Source organism: Scyliorhinus torazame, chromosome 7 (genome assembly GCF_047496885.1).
Source record: "Scyliorhinus torazame isolate Kashiwa2021f chromosome 7, sScyTor2.1, whole genome shotgun sequence".
Taxonomy (NCBI): Eukaryota; Metazoa; Chordata; class Chondrichthyes; order Carcharhiniformes; family Scyliorhinidae; genus Scyliorhinus; species Scyliorhinus torazame.
In genome coordinates this window covers 98,968,303-98,992,067 of record NC_092713.1, presented here as the reverse complement: position 1 = coordinate 98,992,067, position 23,765 = coordinate 98,968,303, and the positions used below count along the sequence as shown (strand labels likewise).

The window sequence follows — 23,765 nt, the reverse complement described above, 5'->3', positions numbered from 1 at the left end:
TCACCGCATTATAGGAAGGACGTGGAGGCTTTGGAACGGGTGCGGAGGAGATTTACCAGGATGTTGCCTGGTATGGAGGGAAAATCTTGTGAGGAAAGGCTGATGGACTTGAGGTTGTTTTCGTTGGAGAGAAGAAGGTTAAGAGGAGACTTAATAGAGGCATACAAAATGATCAGGGGGTTAGATAGGGTGGACAGTGAGAGCCTTCTCCCGCGGATGGAAATGGCTGGCACGAGGGGACATAGCTTTAAACTGAGGGGTAATAGATATAGGACAGAGGTCAGAGGTAGGTTCTTTATGCAAAGAGTAGTGAGGCCGTGGAATGCCCTACCGGCAAGAGTAGTGAACTCGCCAACATTGAGGGCATTTAAAAGTTTATTGGATAAGCATATGGATGATAATGGCATAGTGTAGGTTAGATGGCTTTTGTTTCGGTGCAACATCGAGGGCCGAAGGGCCTGTACTGCGCTGTATCGTTCTATCTTCTAAAGTCCAGCGCATCTTCAGGCGACTCAAAATAATGATGCTGGTCCTTATGTGTGACCCAAAGACGAGCCGGATACAGCAGTCCGAACTTCACCTGCATCCTGAAGATTGACTTAACTTGGTTAAAGCCTGCCCTCTTCCTCGCCACCTCCACACTCCGGTCCTGGTACACCCGCAGGATACTGTTGTCCCACTTACAGCTCCACGTTCGTTTGGCCCACCGAAGAATACATTCCTTGTCCAGGAACCTATGGAATCTCACCAACATTGCCTTCGGAGGGTCCCCTGCTCGTGCTTCCTCGCAAGCGCTCTGTATGTCCCTGTCCACCTCCAACGGTCGGGGGAATGCCCCTTCCCCCAGCAGATTTTCGAACATATGCCCCAGCATCCGCTACCTCGGCCCCCTCCGGGAGCCTGACAATTGTTAAGTTCTGCCGGAGGGACCGATTCTCAAGGTCCTCCACCTTCTCCAGATGCCTTTTCTGCTGGTCCCGAAGCATCCCCACCTCCAGCTCCACTGCTGTTTGATGCTCCTCCTGCTCAGCCAGCGCCTTCTCAACCTCCTGGATCGCCCGATACTGGGCGTCGAATCTGTGCTCCAGCCGATCTATCGATTCTTTAATCGGGTCCAAACATTCCCGCTTCTGCTTGGCAAAATCGTTCTGGGTGACCTGCATCAACTGCTCCGTTGGTCGCTGCGCTGCCACCCCAGGGGTCCGGTTCTCGGCCATGCTGTCTCCTGCTGCAGCTTCAACACAGCTCTTGGGTAACTTTTTATTTCTGCCTTTTTGTGCACTTCTGGTTCTTTTCCCCATACACTACGTGGAAATGGTGCCCAATTGCCTCAGCCTTCGAATTCACCGTCTAAAACCAGAAAAAGGTCCAAAAGTCTGACCAGAGCGGGAGCCACCAAATGTGCGACTCCTTCATAGCCGCCACCGGAAGTCCCTCCTTTGCTTTGTTGAAGGCCCTTATCAACAGTGGTCCCAGCACCCCCAAAAACATCTTATAAAATTCCACCAGGTATCCGTCCGGTCCCCGGGTCTGACCTAAGTGCGTCGCCTCCAGCCCCTCTTAACTCCCCAAGCCCAATCATTCCTGAACCACCACCACCAATGCTTCCACAATCTTCTCCGCCATCTCCTTTAGAACCATGACGTATAGTCTCCCAGTTACCTAAAAACACAAAGCAATGAAATGTCCTATTTCCTGAAGCCTTCAGGGATAGATTTTTTGGAAGATCCAGTAATAGTCGTAGCCAAAGAGCAAATAAGTTTCATGGCAGAGTTGCGGAATTCACATGGAGTACTGGTGCATTAAAACTCTTTGGATAGCTGAGGTCAACTTGCCCAGGGGCATTTTTTTTTAAACTCGAAAGACCAAGGTCAAAGGACAAAGTTTATGGTGACAGTAAGGGAGGTTACGCATCAGGAATTAGCGATCAAGGTTTTAGGTCTGGAGCCTCAAAGAAAGAAATTGGATGACAGCAAAAGACAGGGTAGTAAAGTAATCTGTAGTTCTAAAATCCTTGGAAAGAATGAGCCTGATTAATGAATGTGCCACAAGTCTTGGTTTTAATATCATAGAATGCCTATAAATGCGAAGGAGGCCATTCGGCCCATCGAGTCTGCACCAAATCTCTGAAATGGCTCTCTACCTAGGCCCACTCCCCCACCTCTATCCCATGCCCCACCTTATCTGTATATCTTTGGGGATTAAGAGGCAATTTAGCATGGCCAATCCACCTACCCTCATATCTTTGGACTGTGGGTGGAGGCCGGAGCATCCGGAGGAGGCCCATGCGGTCACGGGGAGTGTGTGTGGGCACCCCATAGACGGTCACCCAGAGTCAGAATCTAACCTGGTCCCTGGCGCTGAGAGGCAGCAATTCTAGCCACTGTGCCACCGTGAGGCCTTCATACCAAAATGATTATGTAAAATGGTATGGTCGAATTCAGCCGAGGGACAACACAGCTGAACACTGATATCATAGTACCAATAACAACGAGGCAGGATAGGACATCATTGAGAGTTAAACACGTTTAAAAGTGAGTGGTGACTACCACTAGTCGCTAAACCTTTTATTGTATCCAGAAATATAAGAGGTGGTAGAACTACTTCTTCAGATATGGGATCAATGTTGATGCTCTGGGTAATCTTGGGCCTTCTGGAGAATTGTCAGGTACTGCAGAAATGAAAGAGGAAACCTAGTTAGATTCTGTTTTGTAGAGGAGAGATGTGGGAGCTCCCTTTGAGGCCAGTGAAGGAAAGGAGATTTTTAAAATGCTGTTTGCTGAGAAGGGGATAACAGCTGGGTGATTCCAGTGAAATATGGTACTGAGCAATAACACTGGTTAAGTGAAACGGATCCCAAAATCTTTGATTGGGAGATTCCCCAGATTTGCTTTGCTTCCTGGGGGCGTACACCTCCATCTGACTGCATAAGAAAAGACATTTTCTCAATACTTTTACATTTGCTTGAGCAACCTTTCATAGTCATGCAGCACAGAAAAGGCCCTTTGGCCCATCGAGTTGTTGCTTATATACATTACATTTTTCTTGCCCGCGTTAATTTACTTTATTTTACAGAGGTTTGTTTTGGCCTTCATTTGGTGGTTCTTTTTTTTTCCTGGCTTACTCCTCGTTGCTGGCCTCTTAACAGGTTTTGGAACGGGCCGACGAACTGCCCCCAAGTATCCAGGAAGCCTTCCTCTGACGCTCGGGTTGCGTATGGAGAAATTCTGAAAGGTCAGCGAGCCAGTCTGCAGTTTTGGGTGGTGCTACCGATGCCAGCCGAGCAGGATTCTCCGGCGTGCAATTGGGGAAATGAAAGCAAGGGCGTTGGCCCCCTTCCCCATGTGTAGTTCTGGCTGCTCATTCGGGTTCTGGTCAGGTGCGCTCTGTGCACCACTTTCAGCTGCATGAGGCTTAGCCTTGCGCAGGAGGAGGTGGAGCTCACCCTGCTCAGTGCGTCGCTCCAGAGTCCCCATCCCACCTCTGTCCCCAGTTTGTCCTCCCATTTTGTCTGGTCCCGTCCAGTGGTGTTCGGGCTCTGTCCAGTAGCTGTCCGTATATTTTCCCACATAGCCCCCCCCCCCCTTCTCGCTCCCCCTTCTCGCTGCGTGTGCCTATCAGGTCCTCTAGTAGTGTGCTTTCTGGGGCCCTGGGTACCCTACTGTCTCTTTGCGGAGAAAGTGCTTTATTTGGAGGTGTCTCAATTCCTGTCCTCTTGCTAGTTTCCACTTCCTCGTCAGTTCATCCAGTGTCGCCAATCAGCGCCCTACGTAGAGGTCCCCGAAAGTCAGTGTGCCCCCGTCCTGCCTCCCATCTTTTGAAGGTGGTATCTAGCATGGCTGGGTGGCATCTGTGATTGCCGCGATGGGGGACATTTTGGTTATCCCGAAGTGCTGTCTCACCTGTGTCCACCTTCTCAGCGTGGCTGCTACCACTGGGCCCGTTGTGTTCCTTGTTGAGGATGGGAGTGTTGCTGTGGCCAGGGCCCGGAGGGATGTTCCTTTACAGGATGCCTCCTCCATTTGTACCCAGTCTGTCGGGTTCTTGTACCCATCCCCTCACTTTTTCTGCCGTTACTGCCCAGTGGTAGTATTGTAGGTTAAGCCAGGCCCCCTCTGACTTTCCCTCTTTGCAGTGTAGGTTTGGGAATTCTCAGGTTCTTGCCCCCTCCCCCACACAAATGCCATGATTAGACTGTCTACGTTTTGGAAAAAGGCCTTGGGGATGAAGATTGGGATGGATCTAAACAGGAAGAGGAACCTTGGCAGCATGTTCACCTTGATGGTCTGCATTCCTCCTGCCAGGGAGAGTGGGAGTGAGCCCCACCGTTCAAGGTCTTTTCTTACTTCCTCCACCAGGCTGGTCAGGTTCCACTTGTGGATCTGCAACAAGTCTCTGACTATTTGGATCCCAAGGTAATGGAATCTGTTCTGGGCCGTTTTAAACGGGAGCCCCTCCAGCTCTGTCCCTCCCCATTGGGTTCTCTGGGAATGTCTCGCTTTTTCCCAGGTTAAGTTTGTAGCCTGAGAAGGTTACAAACTCTTTCAGTATTTGCAGCATTGCCTTCAGTTCCTCCTGTGCCTTCGAGACATAGAGGAGCAGGTCATCTGCACAGAGTGAGACTCTGTGCTCTCTGTCTCCTCTCCGGATTCCCTTCCAGCTTTTTGCGTCCCACAGGGCTATCGCCAGGGGTTTGATCGCTAGCGCGAACAAGAGTGGGGATTGGGGCAGCCCTATCTTGTTCCTCTGTAGCTGGAAGTATTCAGAGCTGGTGGTGTTAGTTTGGTAACTCGCTTTGGGAGCATGGCACCAGGAGCCTCACCCAGGCGGTGAATCCCGCTCCTAGCCCAAACCGTTCCAGTACCTCGAGAAGGTAGCTCCATTCGACTCTGTCGAAGGCCTTTTCTGCGTCCAGGGAGATGATCACCTCTGGTGTTCTCTCCCTGGGGAGGGTCATTATTACATTCAGGAGCTGTCTGTGTTCGCTGTGAGCTGCCTACCCTTGACAAAGCCTGTTTGGTCCTCTGCGACCACCTCTGGTACGCAGCCCTCCAGCCTCTTAGCCAGGACCTTTGTGAGTATTTTCACATCCACGTTCAGCAGTGAAATGGGTCTGTATGATCCACATTCCGTCAGGTCTTTATCTTTTTTGGGATTCTGTGAGATTGTGGCCTGCGCTAGCGTGGGGGGCAGGGTGCCCCCTGCCAGTGAGTCCACGAACATGTCCCTTAGGTGTGGGGCGAGAACTGGTGCAAATGTTTTGTAGAAGTCCGCCGGGAACCCGTCGGGTCCCGGTGCCTTCCCCGCCTGCATGGAGCTGATGCTCTCCATGATTTCTCCCAGGCCTGTTGGTGCTTCTATCTTCCCCCACCACTGGTTGTTCCAGTCTGTCTGGGAACTGTTTCATTCCCGCATCCCCGTCAGGGGGTTCGGAGATGTACAGTCTCCGGTAGAAGGTCTCAAATACCCGATTGGCCTCCTTTGGCTCTACCAGTCTGCCTGTGCTATCCTTAACCTGCGCTACTTCCCTCGTGGCTGCCTGCTTTCTCAGTTTGCGAACCAATAGGCAGCCGGCCTTGTCTCCGTGATCGTAGAAGGGCCCCCGTGTCTGGTGGAGTTGGTGCATTGCTTTCCTAGTGGATAGCAGGTTAAAGCTCATTTGCAGCTTTTTCCTCTCCGCCAGCAGTCCTACGGTGGGAGTCTCGGAGTATTTTCTATCAACTTCCAAAATGGAGTTCACTCGCTGTTGCCTGCCCACCCTCTCTTCCCTATCTCTACTTGCCTTGTGTGCTATGATCTCTCCTCTGATCATGGCCTTCCTCCCAAAACTTGGAGGGTGAGACCTCCCCAGTTTGGTTGTTACTAACGTAATCGCCTATGGCCTGTGATATTTTTTTGCAGAAAGCTTTGTCGGCCAGGAGATCAGTGTCCAGCCTCCATGTGGGGCGCTGGGCCCGGCCTGTCTCCAACCTCACATCCATATAATGTGGAGCATAGTCTGAGATAACGATCAGAGAGTAGTCCGTTCCCGTGATCTCTGGAAGCACCGATTTCCCCACTGCAAAGAAGTCAATACGGGTGTATACCTTGTGCACCTGCGTAAAGAACGAGAACTCCTTTTCTCCCGGGTGCAGGAACATCCATGGGTCCACCGCCCCATCTGTTCCATGAAGGCCCCTAGCTCCCGAGCCATGCCAGACTTTTTCCCGTTCTGGGTTTGGTTGGTCAGTGGGTCCAGCACGCAGTTAAAGTCGCCTCCCATGATCAGTTGATGTGTCAAGGTTGGGGATTTCCACCATGGTCGTCTTTATGAATTCCGAGTCGTCCCAGTTAGGAGCATACACATTTACCATTACGACCGGTGCACCTTCCCCCTGGGTCCGTAACTGTCTTGGTTTCCGTAAAGCTCGTCCTTTTGCTAATTAATATTGCTACCCCCCTAGCCCTCGTCCCGTAGCATGAATGGTGTGTCTGTCCCAGCCCTTCCTTACCAGCAGTCAGTCCTTCTCCCTCGGGTGAGTAGGTAGATTGTCTGCTTTTCGGCTTCTTAAGTGGGCGAAGACTCTGGATCTTTTCACTGGGCCGTTGAGTCCCCTTGCATTCCAGGTAACAATCCTGGTGGGGGGTTTCTGACCCCCCCCCCTCCCGGTCCTGTTGGATCACCCATACTTGCCTGGTGGACACGCCCCTGCACTCCGGAGTTTCCCTTTGCGAGGGAACCGTCCAAAATGGCCAGGGTCGCTGCTCTCTCCATGGTGTCGGGCCCCATCGCTCCGGGGTTTCCCTTTGCCCAGGGGGCACCCAATGTGGCAGGCAGCTGTGTATGCCACGTGGGTGTGGCCCTGTGCTCCGGGGTCTCCCTTTGCCCTGATGCCCTCCCAAGTGGCTGTTTGCGGTGCCATCTTGGTTCCTCGCCCTGCTCCATGCCCGCCGAGGCCTATGCTTGTACAGCTTCACTATCTCACCCTGCTCTTTGCTTCTCTTTTGTTCTGTGCTCTCCCCCAGACTCCTAGCCCCTGTCCCTTTTGTTACCCCCCTGCGTTTGCCCCCCCCCCCTTGTGCCAGATGCTCCCTCTCCCCTGAGAGGCCCTCCTTCCTTCCTGCCCTCCCGTGCTGGGCCTCCTCGCTAGTACGGTGGCCCTCCTCCCAGTTCTGGCCCGGTTTAACCTACTAGCCCTTGTCTCGCCCTCATTTCCCTCACCCTCACCCTCCCCCCCCCCCCCCCCCATTGCATTGAGAGAGGAGACGAGCGGTGAAACGAGGCAGCACAGTCCCGCGCAAGACAAAACACGTGCACAGTTCATGAGTCCATTGTCCTTGTTTGCGGTGTGTCCTCTGCTCTTTGTTCTGATTTTCCCTTACTTTTCCGTCCCCATGTCTTTCATTGCGATTGCGTCTGCTCCTCCCCCAGTTTGTTCGCTCCAACAAACTCATCAGCTGCGTGTTAAGATACAGCTCTTACCCCTCAAATGTTACCCAGAGTTTGGCCGGGAATAACATTCCAAATTTTAACTTGCTTTTGTGCAGTGCTGATTTTCATAGAATTTCATAGAATTTACAGGCAGAAGGAGGCCATTCAAAGAACAAAGAAATGTACAGCACAGGAACAGGCCCTTCGGCCCTCCAAGCCCGTGCCGACCATGCTGCCCGACTAAACTACAATCTTCTGCACTTCCTGGGTCCGTATCCCTCTATTCCCATCCTATTCATGTATTTGTCAAGATGCCCCTTAAATGTCACTATCGTCCCTGCTTCCACCACCTCCTCTGGTAGCGGGTTCCAGGCACCCACTACCCTCTGCGTAAAAAACTTGCCTCATACATCTACTCTAAACCTTGCCCCTCTCACCTTAAACCTATGCCCCCTAGTAATTGACCCCTCTACCCTGGGGAAAAGCCTCTGACTATCCACTCTGTCTCTGCCCCTCATAATTTTGTATACCTCTATCAGGTCTCCCCTCAACCTCCTTCGTTCCAGTGAGAACAAACCGAGTTTATTCAACCGCTCCTCATAGCTAATGCCCTCCATACCAGGCAACATTTTGGTAAATCTCTTCTGCACCCTCTCTAAAGCCTCCACATCCTTCTGGTAGTGTGGCGACCAGAATTGAACACTATACTCCAGGTGTGGCCTAACTAAGGTTCTATACAGCTGCAACATGACTTGCCAATTCTTATACTCAATGCCCCGGCCAATGAAGGCAAGCATGCCGTATGCCTTCTTGACTACCTTCTCCACCTGCGTTGCCCCTTTCAATGACCTGTGGACCTGTACGCCTAGATCTCTTTGACTTTCAATACTCTTGAGGGTTCTACCATTCACTGTATATTCCCTACCTGCATTAGACCTTCCAAAATGCATTACCTCACATTTGTCCGGATTAAACTCCATCTGCCATCTCTCCGCCCAAGTCTCCAAACAATCTAAATCCTGCTGTATCCTCTGACAGTCCTCATCGCTATCCGCAATTCCACCAACCTTTGTGTCGTCTGCAAACTTACTAATCAGACCAGTTACATTTTCCTCAATCATTTATATATACTACAAAGAGCAAAGGTCCCAGCACTGATCCCTGTGGAACACCACTGGTCACAGCCCTCCAATTAGAAAAGCATCCTTCCATTGCTACTCTCTGCCTTCTATGGCCAAGCCAGTTCTGTATCCACCTTGCCAGCTCACCCCTGATCCCGTATGACTTCACCTTTTGTACTCTTCTACCATGAGGGACCTTGTCAAAGGCCTTACTGAAGTCCATATAGACAACATCCACTGCCCTACCTGCATCAATCATCTTAGTGACCTCCTCGAAAAACTCTATCGAGTTAGTGAGACACGACCTCCCCTTCACAAAACCGTGCTGCCTCTCACTAATATGTCCATTTGCTTCCAAATGGGAGTAGATCCTGTCTCTAAGAATTCTCTCCAGTAATTTCCCTACCACTGAAGTAAGGCTCACCGGCCTGTAGTTCCCGGGATTATCCTTGCTACCCTTCTTAAACAGAGGAGGAACATTGGCTATTCTCCAGTCCTCCGGGACATCCCCTGAAGACAGCGAGGATCCAAAGATTTCTGTCAAGGCCTCAGCAATTTCCTCTCCAGCCTCCTTCAGTATTCTGGGGGAGATCCCATCAGGCCCTGGGGACCTATCTACCTTAATATTTTTCAAGACACCCAACACCTCGTCTTTTTGGATCTCAATGTGACCCAGGCTATCTACACACCCTTCTCCAGACTCCACATCTACCAATTTCTTCTCTTTGGTGAATACTGATGCAAAGTATTCATTTAGTACCTCGCTCATTTCCTCTGGCTCCACACATAGATTCCCTTGCCTATCCTTCAGTGGGCCAACCCTTTCCCTGGCTACCCTCTTGCTTTTTATTCGGCCCATCGGGTCTGCACCGGCTCTTGGAAAGAGCACCCTACCCAAGGTCCACACCTCCACCCTATCCCCATAACCCAGTAACCCCACCCAACACTTAAGGGCAACTTTGGACACTAAGGGCAATTTTAGCATGGCCAATCCACCTAACCTGCACATCTTTGGACTGTGGGAGGAAACCGGAGCACCCGGAGGAAACCCACGCACACACGGGGAGGATGTGCAGACTCCGCACACAGTGACCCAAGCCGGAATCAAACCTGGGACCCTGGAGCTGTGAAGCAATTGTGCTATCCACAATGCTACCGTGCTGCCTTGTTGAGTTCAGCCCCCTTTTTGGGCAGGTTCACCCCAATGTCCTGATACACTCTTATAGCCTTCCCTTACGTCCTCTGTTTCATTTGCCGGGCCCACTTTAGGATTTTCTCCCGGTCTTTGAAGTGGTGTAGCCTTGCAATAATCAATCTGGGCTGATCCCTGGCTTTGGGCTTGGGTCGGAGCAACCTGTGCACCCTGTCTATTTCTGGTGGGTTTAGGAATACCTCCTTTCCCACTAGCTTGTCCATCATTTGGCTGATGTAACCTGTTGGGCCTCTGCCTTCTATCCCCTCTGGCAGACCCATTATTTTAATGTTCTGCCGTCTGTACCTATTTTCCTGGTCCTCCACTTTCCCTCTTAGGCTCCCCTGGGCCGTTACTAACCTTTTGATCTCTGCTTCTAGGGTTATCACCCTGTCGCTCTGGTCCGAGGCGGCCGTCTCCAACTGCAGAATCGTTTTTTTCTGTGCCTCAACTTCCCTTTCCAGGCCTTCGATGGTCTGCTGCATTTTGTGCGTCGTCTCCATCATTGCTTGGACCAGAGCGCCTCCTTTATTCTGGTCGCTGCGTCCTGCTCACGCTCCGCTGTTTGGTTCGCCATCGTTTTCCCTTTCAGACTTGCCTGAACCTCCGTCTCTTGTGGGGCCGCCTGCCTGCGTGTCCACCACTCGTGCCCTTTCGTCGCTGCTGCTTGCGTTTCACTGTCCCGTCACTTTGGTGTTTTTCTTTCCTCCAGCCATCTGTCTGTCTCTCTCTTTCCCCCCCCGCTGCTGTTCCTTACCCTCAAAAAAATGTTTCTAATTGCCTTTCTCCTAGCATCAGGCACATGCTAGAAAAACTTCAAAATAGTCGCTGTACAGGCATTCATGAAAAATTTCTTTTTGAGCTGGGTACACAGCAGACTGCTAATGTTGATAATATCAATTATAAGTTTTCATAGAAAATATATTATTTTATATCATTTAACATTTTCAAAGTTTGTAATTTGGAATGGATGCTTTGCTTTTTAGGTGATTAAACTAAGAGCTATGTACGTATCTAAATAGTTTCTTCAGATTAGCCTCTAATCCGGTTTGATTTCTTCAGGTGTTTTAGGAAATACTGGCAACCTGCCTGTTCTGCCGAACCCTGTACTAACTGCAACCCTGCTTCAGATGAATCAAACACAGGTAACTTCAAATAGAAACCACACTTTCAGAAATGTATTCCAATATATAAAAGCCATGATGTGGAGCTGCTGGACTGGGGTGGGCACAGTAAGAAGTCTTGCAACAACAGGTTTATTTGGAATCATGAGCTTTCAGAGCGTAGCTCCTTCATCAGGTGAGTCCTTCCATCACCTGATGAAGGAGCTACACTCCGAAAGCTCGTGATTCCAAATAAACCTGTTTAACTTTAACCTGGTGTAGTAAGACTTCTTAATAGATACAATCATACTGTTGAACAAGTGCACACTAGCTCTGAATCTGTTTGAATTGTTGCACATTACCTGCAGTGGAATTCCATTTATCCCCATCTTCCGCCCTGGGTGGATAATGGAAACTGGCAGCTAGTGGAAGCTCAAGTTTTTGGTGTAGTGCATCTGGCACAATAATAACTCTAAGCATGAGGTTCATATATTCATTTCTATCTGACTGTACGGAGATTTGAAGAATCCTGTCCAACATACCATGAATTACTTTGAAATGCAATTGGTATTCTGTGTAATTTATTTTTTTAAATAAAAGAGTACCCAATTCTTTTCCAATTAAGGGGCAATTTAGCGTGGCCAATCTGCCTACCCTGCACATCTTTTTGGGTTGTGGTGGTGAGACCCACGCAGACACTGGAAGAATGTGTAAATGTGACCCAGGGCCAGAATCGATACCAGGCAGCAGTGCTAACCACCATGCTGCCCGTTCTGTGTAATTTTTAACAGTCTAGTTAATTTATTGGACATTATATAATCTCAATAGTAACTTACAAATAAAATCTGAAAAATGAAACCTTTTCTGCAGAACTTCAAAAATGTTTGTTATTGACTTGAAATACTCTCTTGCCTGTTGCTATTCTTAGTTATTCACAGCTGGAAAGATAAATTTCATCTTGTTTTGGTTGTTCATGAGAGCTCAAGAGGTTACCTCTGATGTTTATTCCCCCCAAAAATCTTGATATGGACTTTTTTCAAATAACTGATTTGTTGCTTGACTGGAGACTCACTTGAATCCCCTTGTAAGCCACTCTCGTGACTCCACCAACTGGGAGGAAATGTGTGTGTAAGAGCAGATCTGTTGACTGCAGTGTTCGCGGTGATATTTGGCCAGCATGAGTTTGGATCTGGAGCTGCATAAACCTGGGAAAATTGTATGTGGATAAGTGTGTCCTGGTGTTATTTTTTTTAACAGATTTTTGAAGTTGAAAGTACATTTTTACATGTTGTAGAAAATGTTGCTGTTCTTTCTCCACTGATTTACCTTTGTTTCAGCTGTGCCTGCCCAATAAGCCTTTATTTAGTTGTGTACTCAGTGAATATCCATAAGAAATAGGAACATGAATAGTCCATTCAGCCCTTTGAGTCTGCTCCACCACTTAATGAGATCATGGATGATCTAACACTTTTAAGTCCATTTTCCCATTTTATTATAATCTTTATTGTCACAAGTAGGCTTACATTAATACTGCAATGAAGTTACTGTGAAAAGCTCCCAATCGCCACATTCCGACGCCTGATCGGGTACACAGAGGGAGAATTCAGAATTCCAAATTACCTAACAGCATGTCTTTCAGGACTTGTGGGAGGAAACCGGAGAACCCGGAGGAAATCCACACAGCAAGGGGAGACCGTGCAGACTCCGCACAGACACAGTGACCCAAGCCGGGAATCGAACCTGGGACCCTGGCGAGTGAAGCAATATTGCTAACCACTGTGCTGCTGCGCCGCACCTTAATTCCCTAACAGATTTAAAAATCTATCCATCTTGGCCTTGAAAATGTTCAAGGACTCTGCCTCCACAGCTTCCTGGGGTAAAGGATTCCAAAGATTCACCACTCTTGAGAAGAAATTCTCCCTCTGATCCATTTTAAATGAGCACCTCTTATATACTCCGGTCCTACACTCCCATGAATGGAAACATCCAATGTTTACCCTGCCTAACCCCCTAAGAATCTTCTGTTTCAAATCAAATAACCGCAAATTATCCTGAGCTCCAAAGAGTACAGACTCGACCTGTTTAATCTTTCCTCATATGGCAGTCCCTTCATATTTGTCATCGTCCTTGTAAACCTCCTCTGTACTGCCTACAAAGATATCTTTACGTAAATAAGGGAACTGAAGCTGTACACAGTAGTCTAAATGTGGCCTCACTAGTACCTTGTAGATTGTAACAACACTTCTTTACTTTTATACTCCAGTCCCCTTGAAGTAAAAGCCAGCATTCAATTTGCCTTCCCTATTACCTTCAGCACTATGTACTAGCTTTCTGGGTTTCATTAACAAAGATTCCCTGTCCTGTTGTGCTACAGCTCTCTGCAATGTCTCCATTTAAATAGAAATATGCCTCCTTATTCTTTCTGTCAAAATTAATAATCTCATTTTTTCACTTTGAGTTCCATTCACCAATTATCTGGACACTCAATATCTCTCTGTAAACTATTTGCACCCTCCTGTCAACCTGTCTTCCCTCCCACCTTTGTATATCGTCTGCAAATTTGGCCACAGTACACTCTGTTCCTTCCTCCAAATCATGAAGTTATATATATTTAAAAAAAAATAATTCTTATTAGGATTTTCACAAAATAACAACAGAATGAAAAGGAAACCCAATAGAATGAAATACAGAACCAAGTAAAACAACCCCCGTGGGCCCCCCCCCCCCATACATAAATAATAAATTAACACCCCGAGTTAACACAAAGCAAATATACATCCCCTCAGATCCCCCAGGGTAAATAAACAAAAATAAAATAGAACCCCCCTCCCCCTCTGGTTGCTGCTGACCATTGTCTACCGCTCTGCCTGGAAGTCAAAGAACGGTTGCCACTGCCTAAAGAACACTTGTACCGATCCTCTTAAGGCAAATTTCACCCTCTCCAATTGAATAAACCCCACCATATAGTTGATCCAGGATTCCACGCTTGGGGCCTTGCATCCCTCCACTGAAGAAGAATCCTTCGCCGGGCTACCAGGGACGCAAAGGCCAGAATACCGGCCTCTTTCGCCTCCTGCACTCCGGGCTCCCCTGCAACCCCAAATATTGCGAGCCCCCAGCCTGACTTGACCCTGGATCCTACCACCCCCGACACCGTCCTCGCCACACCCTTCCAAAATTCCTCCAGCGCTGGGCATGCCCAGAACATATGGGTGTGATTTGCTGGGCTCCCTGAGCACCTAACACACCTGTCCCCTCTCCCAAAGAACTGTCTCATCCTTGTCCTGGTCATGTGTGCCCTGTGCAGCACCTTAAACTGTATGAGGCTGAGCCTCTCGCATGAAGAGGAAGAATTCACCCTCCCTAGGGCATCTGCCCGCGTCCCCCCTTCGATCTCCTCTCCCAACTCCTCCTCCCACTTAGTCGATCCGGGAATAAGCCTTATGAACATGTGAGAAGAATGAAAATTCCCTAGCCCCCGGCCGTGCAAATTTCCAAGGGTCCACCCCTCCCATCTGGTCCATAAACCCCCTCAGCACCTTAGCTTCCGCCGGCTTCCTACCCATCCTAGACCTGGAGCGATCCAGTGCCGGATCCAACACCGTGTTAAAGTTCTCCCCCCGCCCCCCGCCCCCCCCCCCCCCCCAAAATTATCAGGCCCCTCACTTCCAAGTCCGGGATCCGACCCAACATGCGCCGCATAAAACCCATCGTCCCAGTTCGGGGCATACACATTGACCAGCACCACCCTTTCCTCTTGCAGCTTACCACTTACCATTACGTACCTGCCGCCATTGTCTGGCACAATGCTCGACGCCTCGAACGACACCCTCTTTCCCACCAAGATTGCCACCCCCGATTTTTGGCATCCAACCCTGAGTGAAACACCTGACCTATCCACCCCTTCCTCAATCTTACCTGGTCTGCCACCTTCAGGTGTGCCTCCTGGAGCATGACCACATCCGCCTTTCAGCCCCTTCAGATGCGCGAACGCCCGGGCCCGCTTGACCGACCCGTTCAGTCCCCTTACATTCCAGGTTATCAGCCGGATCGGGTGGCTACCTGCCCCCCTCCCCCGTCGACTAGCCATAACCCCTCCTTGGCCGGCCACACGCCCGCACCCCACGCCCGGCCCGTTCCCCACGGCGGCAGACCCCCGTCCCAACCCCCTCTACTCGCTCCAGCTCCCCCTTGGCCATAGCAGCAGCAACCCCCCCCCCCCCGGCCAAAAAGCTAGGATCCCTCCTAGCTGCTTTACTCCCCGCATTGCACTCCTGCAAGTCAGCTGACACCAGCTACTCCTGCCTCTCCTTCGACTCCTCCCATTGTGGGACATACCCTCCTCCTCCATTACCCATCCACAGGCTCTCCACCTCCCCCTTCCATCCGAAGAGCGGGAAACAACCCTCGCTTCCCCGCCCCCTTCAGCGCGGGGAAAAGCCGGCGTTCTCCACCTGTCCGGCCCCGCCAACTCTGTCACCGCTCCTTTTACAGGCCCGGTCCCCTCACCCCCGACTCGGGCCTCCCCCTCCCCCGCTGAACAAAGGCCCACGCCTCCTCCAGAGACTCAAAATAACGGTGCCGGTCTTTGTAGGCAACCCACAGTCGTGCCGGTTGCAGCATGCCAAACTTCACCCCCTTTCTGTGCAGCACCGCCTTCGCCCGATTGTACCTGGCCCTCTTATTCGCCACCTCTCACTCCAGTCCTGGTATATTCGAACGTCCGCATTCTCCCACCTGCTGCTCCTCTCTTTCTTGGCCCACCTGAGCACGCACTCCCGATCAGCGAACCGATGAAACCGCACCAGCACCGCCCGCGGCGGCTAGCTAGCCTTGGGCCTCCTCGCCTGCACTCTATGGGCCCCTGGAAGGACCCCACTCCTATCAGCATGGTGACCACATAGGCCCCCACGCCCAGCCCCTCCAGGAGGCCCAGAATCCGTAAATTCTTCCGCCTCGACCGATTCTCCATCTCCTCGAACCGTTCCTGCCATTTCTTGTGGAGTGCCTCGTGCGCCTCCACCTTTACCGCAAGGCCTAAGATCTCGTCCTAGTTGTCGGAGACCTTTTGTCGGACCACACGGATCGCCGCCGCCTGGGTCTCCAGCAGCTTGTCGATAGAAGCCTTCATTGGCTCCAGCAGGTCCGCTTTAATCTTCCTGAAGCAGCGCTGGATAACCTCCTGCTGCTCCTGCGCCCACTGCATCCACGCTGCCTGGTCCCCGCCCGCCGCCATTTTGCTCCTCTTCCCTCTCACCTTCTTTGGGTTCGCAGCCACTTTTTTTTAGTCGTCCCGCTCCTGGTCCAAGCCATACACTGTCGGGGAACTATTGCAATCTCCTTCCCACACCGGGAAACGTTGAAAAAATGGAGTTGGGGGCTCTGAAAAGAGCCCAAAAGTCCGTTTTTAGCGGGAGCTGCCGAATGTGCAACTTAGTTCCACACAGCCGTAACAGGAAGTCATCATGAAGTTGTATTGTGCAGAGCTGTGGTCCCAGCACTGATCCTTGTGGCATTCCACTGATTACTTCCCTCCAACCTGAGAAAAACCCCTTTCGCCACTTGCTGCTTCCTGTTACTTAGCCAATCCTCTATCCATTCCCGAATATTAACACAATGCGCTCCTATCTTGCGTAGTAGCCTTTGGTGTGACACGTTATCAATGCCTTTTGAAAATCAAATGTACAGCATTGACTGGTACCTCTCTCTACTCTGGCTGATGCCTCAAAGAACTCATTTGTCAGACATGCCTTGACCTTTATGAAACCATGCTGACTGTGCTTGATCAGATTATGACTTTCCAAATGCACTGGTAGTCTCTCAATCAATTCTGACATTTTCCAGTAACTGAAGTTAGACTAACTGGCATGCAGTTTCCTGCATTATGCCTCCTTCCCTTTTTGAACAAGGGTACCACATTGGCAGTTTTCCAATCCTTCGGCACGGTTACAGAATCCAAGGAAAATGGCTGCCAATGCATCCATGATCTCTGCAACTACTTCCTTTTTAACATCCTGGGATGAAAACCATTGTGTCCAGGGGACTTGACCACTGTTAACCCCATTAGTTTGCCTAAAACTCATCCTCTGGTGCCCCCTGTATTTATTAAAAAAAAATAAAAAAAAATATTTGAGTGCTTGTAGCATCCTCTACACAGTAAAGACCAATGCAAAGTATTTATTTAACTCTGCCAGTCCCTTGCTCCCCGTAATTACTTCCCCAGTTTCATTCTCCAAGGGGCCAATGCTTTCTTTTACTTCTATTGCTATTTTTACTTCTCTCTTCCTTTTAATGTATTTAAAAGAGTGGGCAGCATGGTGGCGCAGTGGTTAGCACTGCTGTCTCACGGCACTGAAGTCCCAGGTTCGATCCCGGCCCTGGGTCACTCTCCTTGTAGAGTTTGCAGAGTAGGTGAATTGGCCACGCTAAATTGGTCCTTAATTGGAAAAAAATGAATTGGGTACTCTAAATTTATTTTTAAAATGTACTTAAAACAGACAATAAGCTTTTTTGTTTCTCGCCAGATTTTCCTTAGTTTATTTTCTCCTTCCTAATCGTTCTTTTAGTCTGTCTTTGCTGCATTCTGAATCTGTCCCACTCTTCTGACCTACCAGTAACCTTTGCCAGCTTATGTTTCCACTTTCAACTTAATATCCTCTTTAATGTCCTTAGTTGTCCATGGTAAGTTCTTCCTTACTTTAAAGTCTTTGCTCCTTATTGAGATGTATTTTTGCTGGGCGTCATTACATAGAATTTACAGTGCAGAAGGAGGCCATTTAGCCCATCGAGTCTGCACCGGCTCTTGGAAAGAGCACCCTACCCAAGTCCACACCTCCACCCTATCCCCATAACCCAGTAACCCCACCCAGCACTATGGGCAATTTTGGACACTAAGGGCAATTTAGCTTGGCCAATCCACCTAACCTGCACATCTTTGGACTGTGGGAGGAAACCGGAGCTCCCAGAGGAAACCCACGCAGACACTGGGAGAACGTGCAGACTCCACACAGACAGTGACCCAGCGGGGAATCGAACCTGGGACCCTGGAGCTGTGAAGCAATTGTGCTAACCACCATGCACCATAGCACTGGGAGCATTCCTGAGATTACTACCGTAGGGATGAGGTCCTGCTTCTTAATTTATCACAACTCCCTGTGTTTGGCTTTCAGGACCTCCCCCTATTTTTTACCTATGCCATTAGTGCTAATGTGTACCACGACAATTGGCTGTTTGCCCTCCCCCTCCAAAATGTTCTGCAGCTGCTCTGTTACATTCTGTACTCTGGCACCAGGGAAGCAACAAACTACCCTGGAATCACTTTTGTGACCACATAAATGCCTATCTGTTCATGGTGATTTGGACATTTTGAATTCTCCCTCTGTGTACCCAAACAGGCACCGGAATGTGGCGACTAGGGGCTTTTCACAGTAACTTCATTGCAGTGTTAATGTAAGCCTACTTGTGACGATAAAGATTATTATTATAATTGGATCCCCTTACACTCTAGCCCTATCGCTCTATTTCCTCCTCTTGCGTGCAGTTGAGCCACTTATGGTGTCAAAGACTGGACTTTCACTGCATTCCTCGGAGAAGTCATTACCCCCAACAGTATCCATATCTGTTTGAGTGGGGTATGGCCCCAGGGGACTCGTGCACTACCTGACTATCTCTATTCTGCTGGCAATCGCCTGTCCCTTTTCTGCCTGTGCAAACTCAGCCTGGGGTGTGACCACCACTCTAAACATGCTATCCATGAAAATCAGTGTGCCATATGATCTGGGGCGAGGATAGAATCATGCCTTATTCTGATCCAATCTTATCTAACTAGTCATGCAAATAGGGAAGCTAATAGAATGTTTTTGTTAATTGTGAGGGGCCATGATTACAAAAGAAGAGGGGTTATGCTTCAGCTGTACAGGTTATTCGTGAGACCACGTCTATGGCACTGTATACAGTTTTGGTCACTTTACTTGAGGAAAGATGTAAACGCGTTAGAAGCAGTTCAGAGGTTTACTAGACTAATACTTGGATTGGGCAAGTTGTCTTATGAGGAAAGGTTTGGACAGGTTATGCTTGTATTCATTAAAGTGTCCAGAAGAGTGAGAGGTGACTTGACTGAAACGTTTTAAGATTCTGAGGGATCGTGACATGGTGCATGTAAAGAGTATGTTTACTCTTTTGGGAAAATCTAGATCGAGGGGTCGCTCATTTAAGACTGATGAGACATTTTTTCTGATATCCTAGGCCAGACCCAAACAGTGGTAGGGTACTGGACCAAAACCCCAATATTTTAATTTATTTTGTAAGACTGCAGAAAGAATACTTCACTCCAGGAGTGATTCCAGGAAGAAATAAGGATTTTAAAAAAAAACATTATTGTTAACACAGTATGAAAATCTTTAACCTCCTCACACCAGAAAATAGCTTACAATTTCTGGGTTAGCAGTGGTTAGCACTGCTGCCTCACAGCTCCAGGACCCGGGTTCAATTCCAGCCTTGGGTGACTGGGTGGAGTTTGCATTTTCTCCCCATGTCTGCGTAGGTTTCCTCCGGGTGCTCCGGTTTCCTCCCACAGTCCAAAGATGTGCAGGTTAGGTGGATCGGGAATAGGGTGGAGGCATGGGCTTAAGTAGTGCTCTTTCCAAGGGCTGGTGCAGACCCAATGGGCCGAATGGCCTCCTATGTAAATTTAATGATTCTAAATTGCCCCTTAAAAATACTACTAAATACAATACCCTTAATTATTATCTCTCTTCCCAATTAAATAACAAGGAAAAACATACAACTCTCAAACCATCCTACATCAACCAATGGCACAGAGTATTACTTGCTTTCCATAACCGATTGGCTCCTGTTAGAACCCATGCAGACTCTGGCTGGATGTCTTCAAAAAGCTGTTTCAACTGGTTTGTTTCAGTTTTCCCCTTGTCCTCTGACAAGTCTGTACTGCTTTAAATACTATTAATCTTTTTTAAACTCTCCTCCTGAGAGAGAAAAAGACCTTACTTGTGGACTCCGTGTTAGCCATATCAGAACTCAACTCAAAAGCGTTCTCAAAATGTCTGAATACCATGGGGTGGGAGGGTTCTTCGGCCTCGCCTGCCTGAGGACTGGAAATTCCCGCCTGAGGTCAAATGGACCGTTACATAATAATATGATCTTTATTATTGTTACAAGTAGGCTTACATTAACACTGCAATGAAGTTACTGTGAAAATGCCCCTAGTCACCACACTCCGGCGCCTGTTTGCGTTCACTGAGGAAGAATTGACATGGTCCGCATCCCATCCGTGGTGATCTTGTTGCGGGCGTGGCCGCAGAACCCAGCCCCATAGCTCCGCCAAGCTCCATCTCCCCAAACTGAAAACAAGTTAACTTCACAGGCTGAAAACACTAAATCCCCAGGGACACTGCCTAGTCAAACAACAGTGCACTAGCCCAGGCTTTTATGACTGTCAATTTCACCTCTGGCTCCCAAAAGCTTTCTGGTCTTGCAAAACACGGTTCTTTTGAAAGCACAATTACTGCAGTCAAACACACTCGAACCCAGCATTTTAACTCTTAAATTGCCAAATGTTAAAATGCAATATATATCTAAAATCCTGCATTCGTCACAGAGGGTAGTGAGTCTGAGTATTTTAGAGGCAGAGCTAGATAGACTCTTGATTAACAGGGTGAAATGTTATTGGGGGTAGGCAGGAATGTGGACTTGTTACGCTCCGATCAACCATGTTCATATTGAATGGTGGAGCAGGCTCCAAGGGCCAAGTGGCCTACTCCTGTACCTAATTTATATGTTTGTATATACTAGTGTTCAATTTGGTAGTTGGTGCGAAATTGGGAGTGAACTCTGAATTTTGTTCCTTCTGCTTGTTCACACTGAAGGTAGTACATTTCCTAAACTCCAATGCCTGACTGAGAAAGTATTTTATTAGTGGATTATTTGTTTTGACACTTTCATCTTAAAACTTCGTAAAGCTCGGATGAATTACTTTTCTGTGTGGTTGATCTGTACCTTGTGACCAGCTTCATTTTAACTGATTATTTTATTAGAATGCTGTGTTGGGAAATGGACTATTTCAGAATCTACTACGAATGCAGGTAGCACAACAGCAACAGCTGCTCTTGAGCAAGGAGAATCCAGCAATCAACAATGTGAGTTATAGTTCAGATTCTAGCTGGCTTAATCTCAAATCTTCAAAACTGGATTTGTATTGTGATATGTTTATTCTCAATGCCATTTTATTCTTAACATTCACGGGCAGCACGGTGGCACAGTGGGTTAGCCATCTAGACACCTGCTGGCTCACGGTGCTGAGGTCCCAGGTTCGATCCCAGCTCTGGGTCACTGTCCGTGTGGACTTTGCACATTCTCCCCGTGTTTGTGTGGGTTTCACCCCCACAACCCAAAAGATGTGCAGGCTAGGTGGATTGGTCACGCTAAATTGCCCCTGAATTTGAAAAAATGAATTGGGTACTCTAAATTTAATTTTTTTAAATTCTTAACATTCACCTATTTATGTAAGCAGACAGAATCGCAATTGAATGTCTCATGTGAAATGTCAGGCAGAGTATTTTAAATTTTGTGGTTCTTGTTAGATTTCACTATTGATGAATGCACTTGGTGTTCAGTGATTACTGCAAATATAAGTAAGGAAGAGTAGCTATGGACAGTCACACTATCACACTGTGCTTAATTGACTTATTGCCAATGTGGCAAAGGAAAATTTGAATGTAAACTCCAGTATTGTACCAATGTATTTATAGTGCAGTGCTCTGGATTTTTAAATGATACCTCCCAAAGTAAGCACATTGGGATCTTAGCCACCAGTTCTGTATTCCACTTCCACAGCTCAAAATAATCTTTTCCTGATGTACCTAAGTTTATAAAGCTCAAATCTATTATTTTGTTAGGTGCCTTGATCAGATGTTTGGGATTAAACTTTGCATTAATAATGATGTATTATTAAAGTTACAATAAATTCACCAAGAGATTGATGCATCCAATTCAAGGTAATGTTTAAAGTTGGTGTCTGCACTTTCCAAGTACAGAAGGAAGTGCATATCAACCACTGGTGTAACTTGTAACCCATCATTGCAACACACAGCTTTTCTTATTTGATTCCGGTTGTATTTTGGAATCTGGTTTGTTCTGCCCTTGGAACAGAATGTGCCCTTCTGTTCATTCTAAAGGATGTTTTTAAACTATTGGTGGAAATAATTTAATTTAGATTTTTCACTATGATGGTTCAGTTGGTTACAGGACAGCTAGCCAGATACACTTCCATGTTCTAATTTGGGTCCGGCCTGAGTTGATTTCCACTAGAGCAATTGTTTGGGCGAGGGAGGGGCAAATTTAACCAGGGTTCTGTTCCCACTTCTTGTAATATAATGTTCCTGCTTAAAAGTAGATGGTAGACCAGGAAATAACTCTGTTACATTAATGTACTATGGAACAGCTTGACAATCTGTACCAAATAGGTCTGTGGATAAGGAATGGGCACTTGAGTGAAATACTGGGAGACAGTGGACACATGCTGCACAAGTTGATTCCTTTTGAAGAGGAGAAATAAATTGCAGCAAAAATCAATGAATTAAAGAGAAAAGATATTTTACTGCTTTAACATGCTCTTCAACATTCCATCTCCAGAAGCCCGGTTTACTTGGAGACCCATCTATTTTGCTTCAAGCGGCTTTGGGCCTAGGACCAGCTACAATGTTGAACCCTGGGAAAGGAATTTTGGCTGATTCACCAAAAGGTAAATTCAGAAACTTTCAGACAGCACAGCTGGCTAACTAACTTGAACCACACAAAAAGACAAATAGGTAATGAATGAAATACTTAATGCGAAGCTTGTATGAAGCACAACAAAGCATTATTGAGTTGCAGTCAAGGCAACTGATAACTACAGAGACTCCGCTGCTATCTGAGATCTTTCTGTCCAAGCAAATAAAAGATGCTCTAACATAACAGCCCTTTGCAAGGATAATGACTACACAAATGAGCTTTACCTCAACTTGCAAACGTCCCTTCTGCACTGGTATGATGTTTCTGCCATTTTGGTTTCTGACAAGATTGCAGTTTAATAAAGTGAGGCAGCCAAAAGGAGCTCATTGCCTGCTGATGAAGTATGGTAGTCTTGTTTGGTTTGGATTTTTAAAGAACTATGTAAAAGTAAAATGTACTATTATACTTCAAATTCTGTGGAATGAAATGTTGATCTTTAGGGTATTTGATGTCAGTAGTAAGGAATTGGCTCCAACACCAGATTCCAAAACAGGTTGCATTCTTTTAAAGATCTGAGTTCAGTTGTATTTTTACGTGTGAACAAAGATGGAATGCAGAAAACAATGCCAACTTATATTTACATGACACCTTTAAGATAATGAAACCCCCCAAGGTGCTTTACAGGAGCATTATGAACAAAGTATGACACTCGGGCACATAAGGAGACATTGGCTCAGATGACTAAAAGCTCAGCTGGAGGTAAGTCTTGAGTGTCTTAAAAGAGGAACGTGAGGTGGAGTGGTGTAGGGAGGGAATTTCGAGCTTGGACCTCTAAGGCATTAGCAATGGTTGAACAATTATCATAGGAAATGCATGGTAGGCCAGAATTAGTTTGAGTGCAGATATCTGCTTGACATTCAATTTATTTTGTTGCTTTAGAAGCGTTAGTTGTTAGTACATACGAATATCTTGTCAAATTAAATAATAGGTTTTAATTCCAATGTCCACAACTTTTGAGGCATAAATCCTTTTAATTTTGGCATGGTACTTTGTGGTACTGCATAAATTAGTCCGGTGGGATTTAAATTAGCCGGGGAGGGTGGTTTTCTTTTCCAATGTTGAAGATTTCATTTATTCATACTGATTACAGCACAGAAATATCTACACCGGTCAACAAAGGTCTGTCTACACTAATCCCATTTTCTAGCACT

The 23,765-nt window shown here is 47.7% G+C and overlaps 1 protein-coding gene across 3 annotated transcripts in view; it reads left to right on the top strand.

Annotated features, from left to right (window-relative positions):
* raver2 (ribonucleoprotein, PTB-binding 2) overlaps nt 1-23,765 on the top strand; it is a 133,868-nt gene that overhangs the window by 73,361 nt on the left and 36,742 nt on the right. For 2 of the 3 annotated variants that reach the window (XM_072511133.1, XM_072511131.1), the window contains exons 6-8: nt 10,787-10,869; nt 20,880-20,981; nt 22,477-22,585. In XM_072511133.1, coding sequence (XP_072367234.1) covers nt 10,787-10,869; nt 20,880-20,981; nt 22,477-22,585 — 294 coding nt within the window. The remainder of the gene's footprint in view (nt 1-10,786; nt 10,870-20,879; nt 20,982-22,476; nt 22,586-23,765) is intronic. The other variant, XM_072511132.1, reaches the window with a different exon arrangement.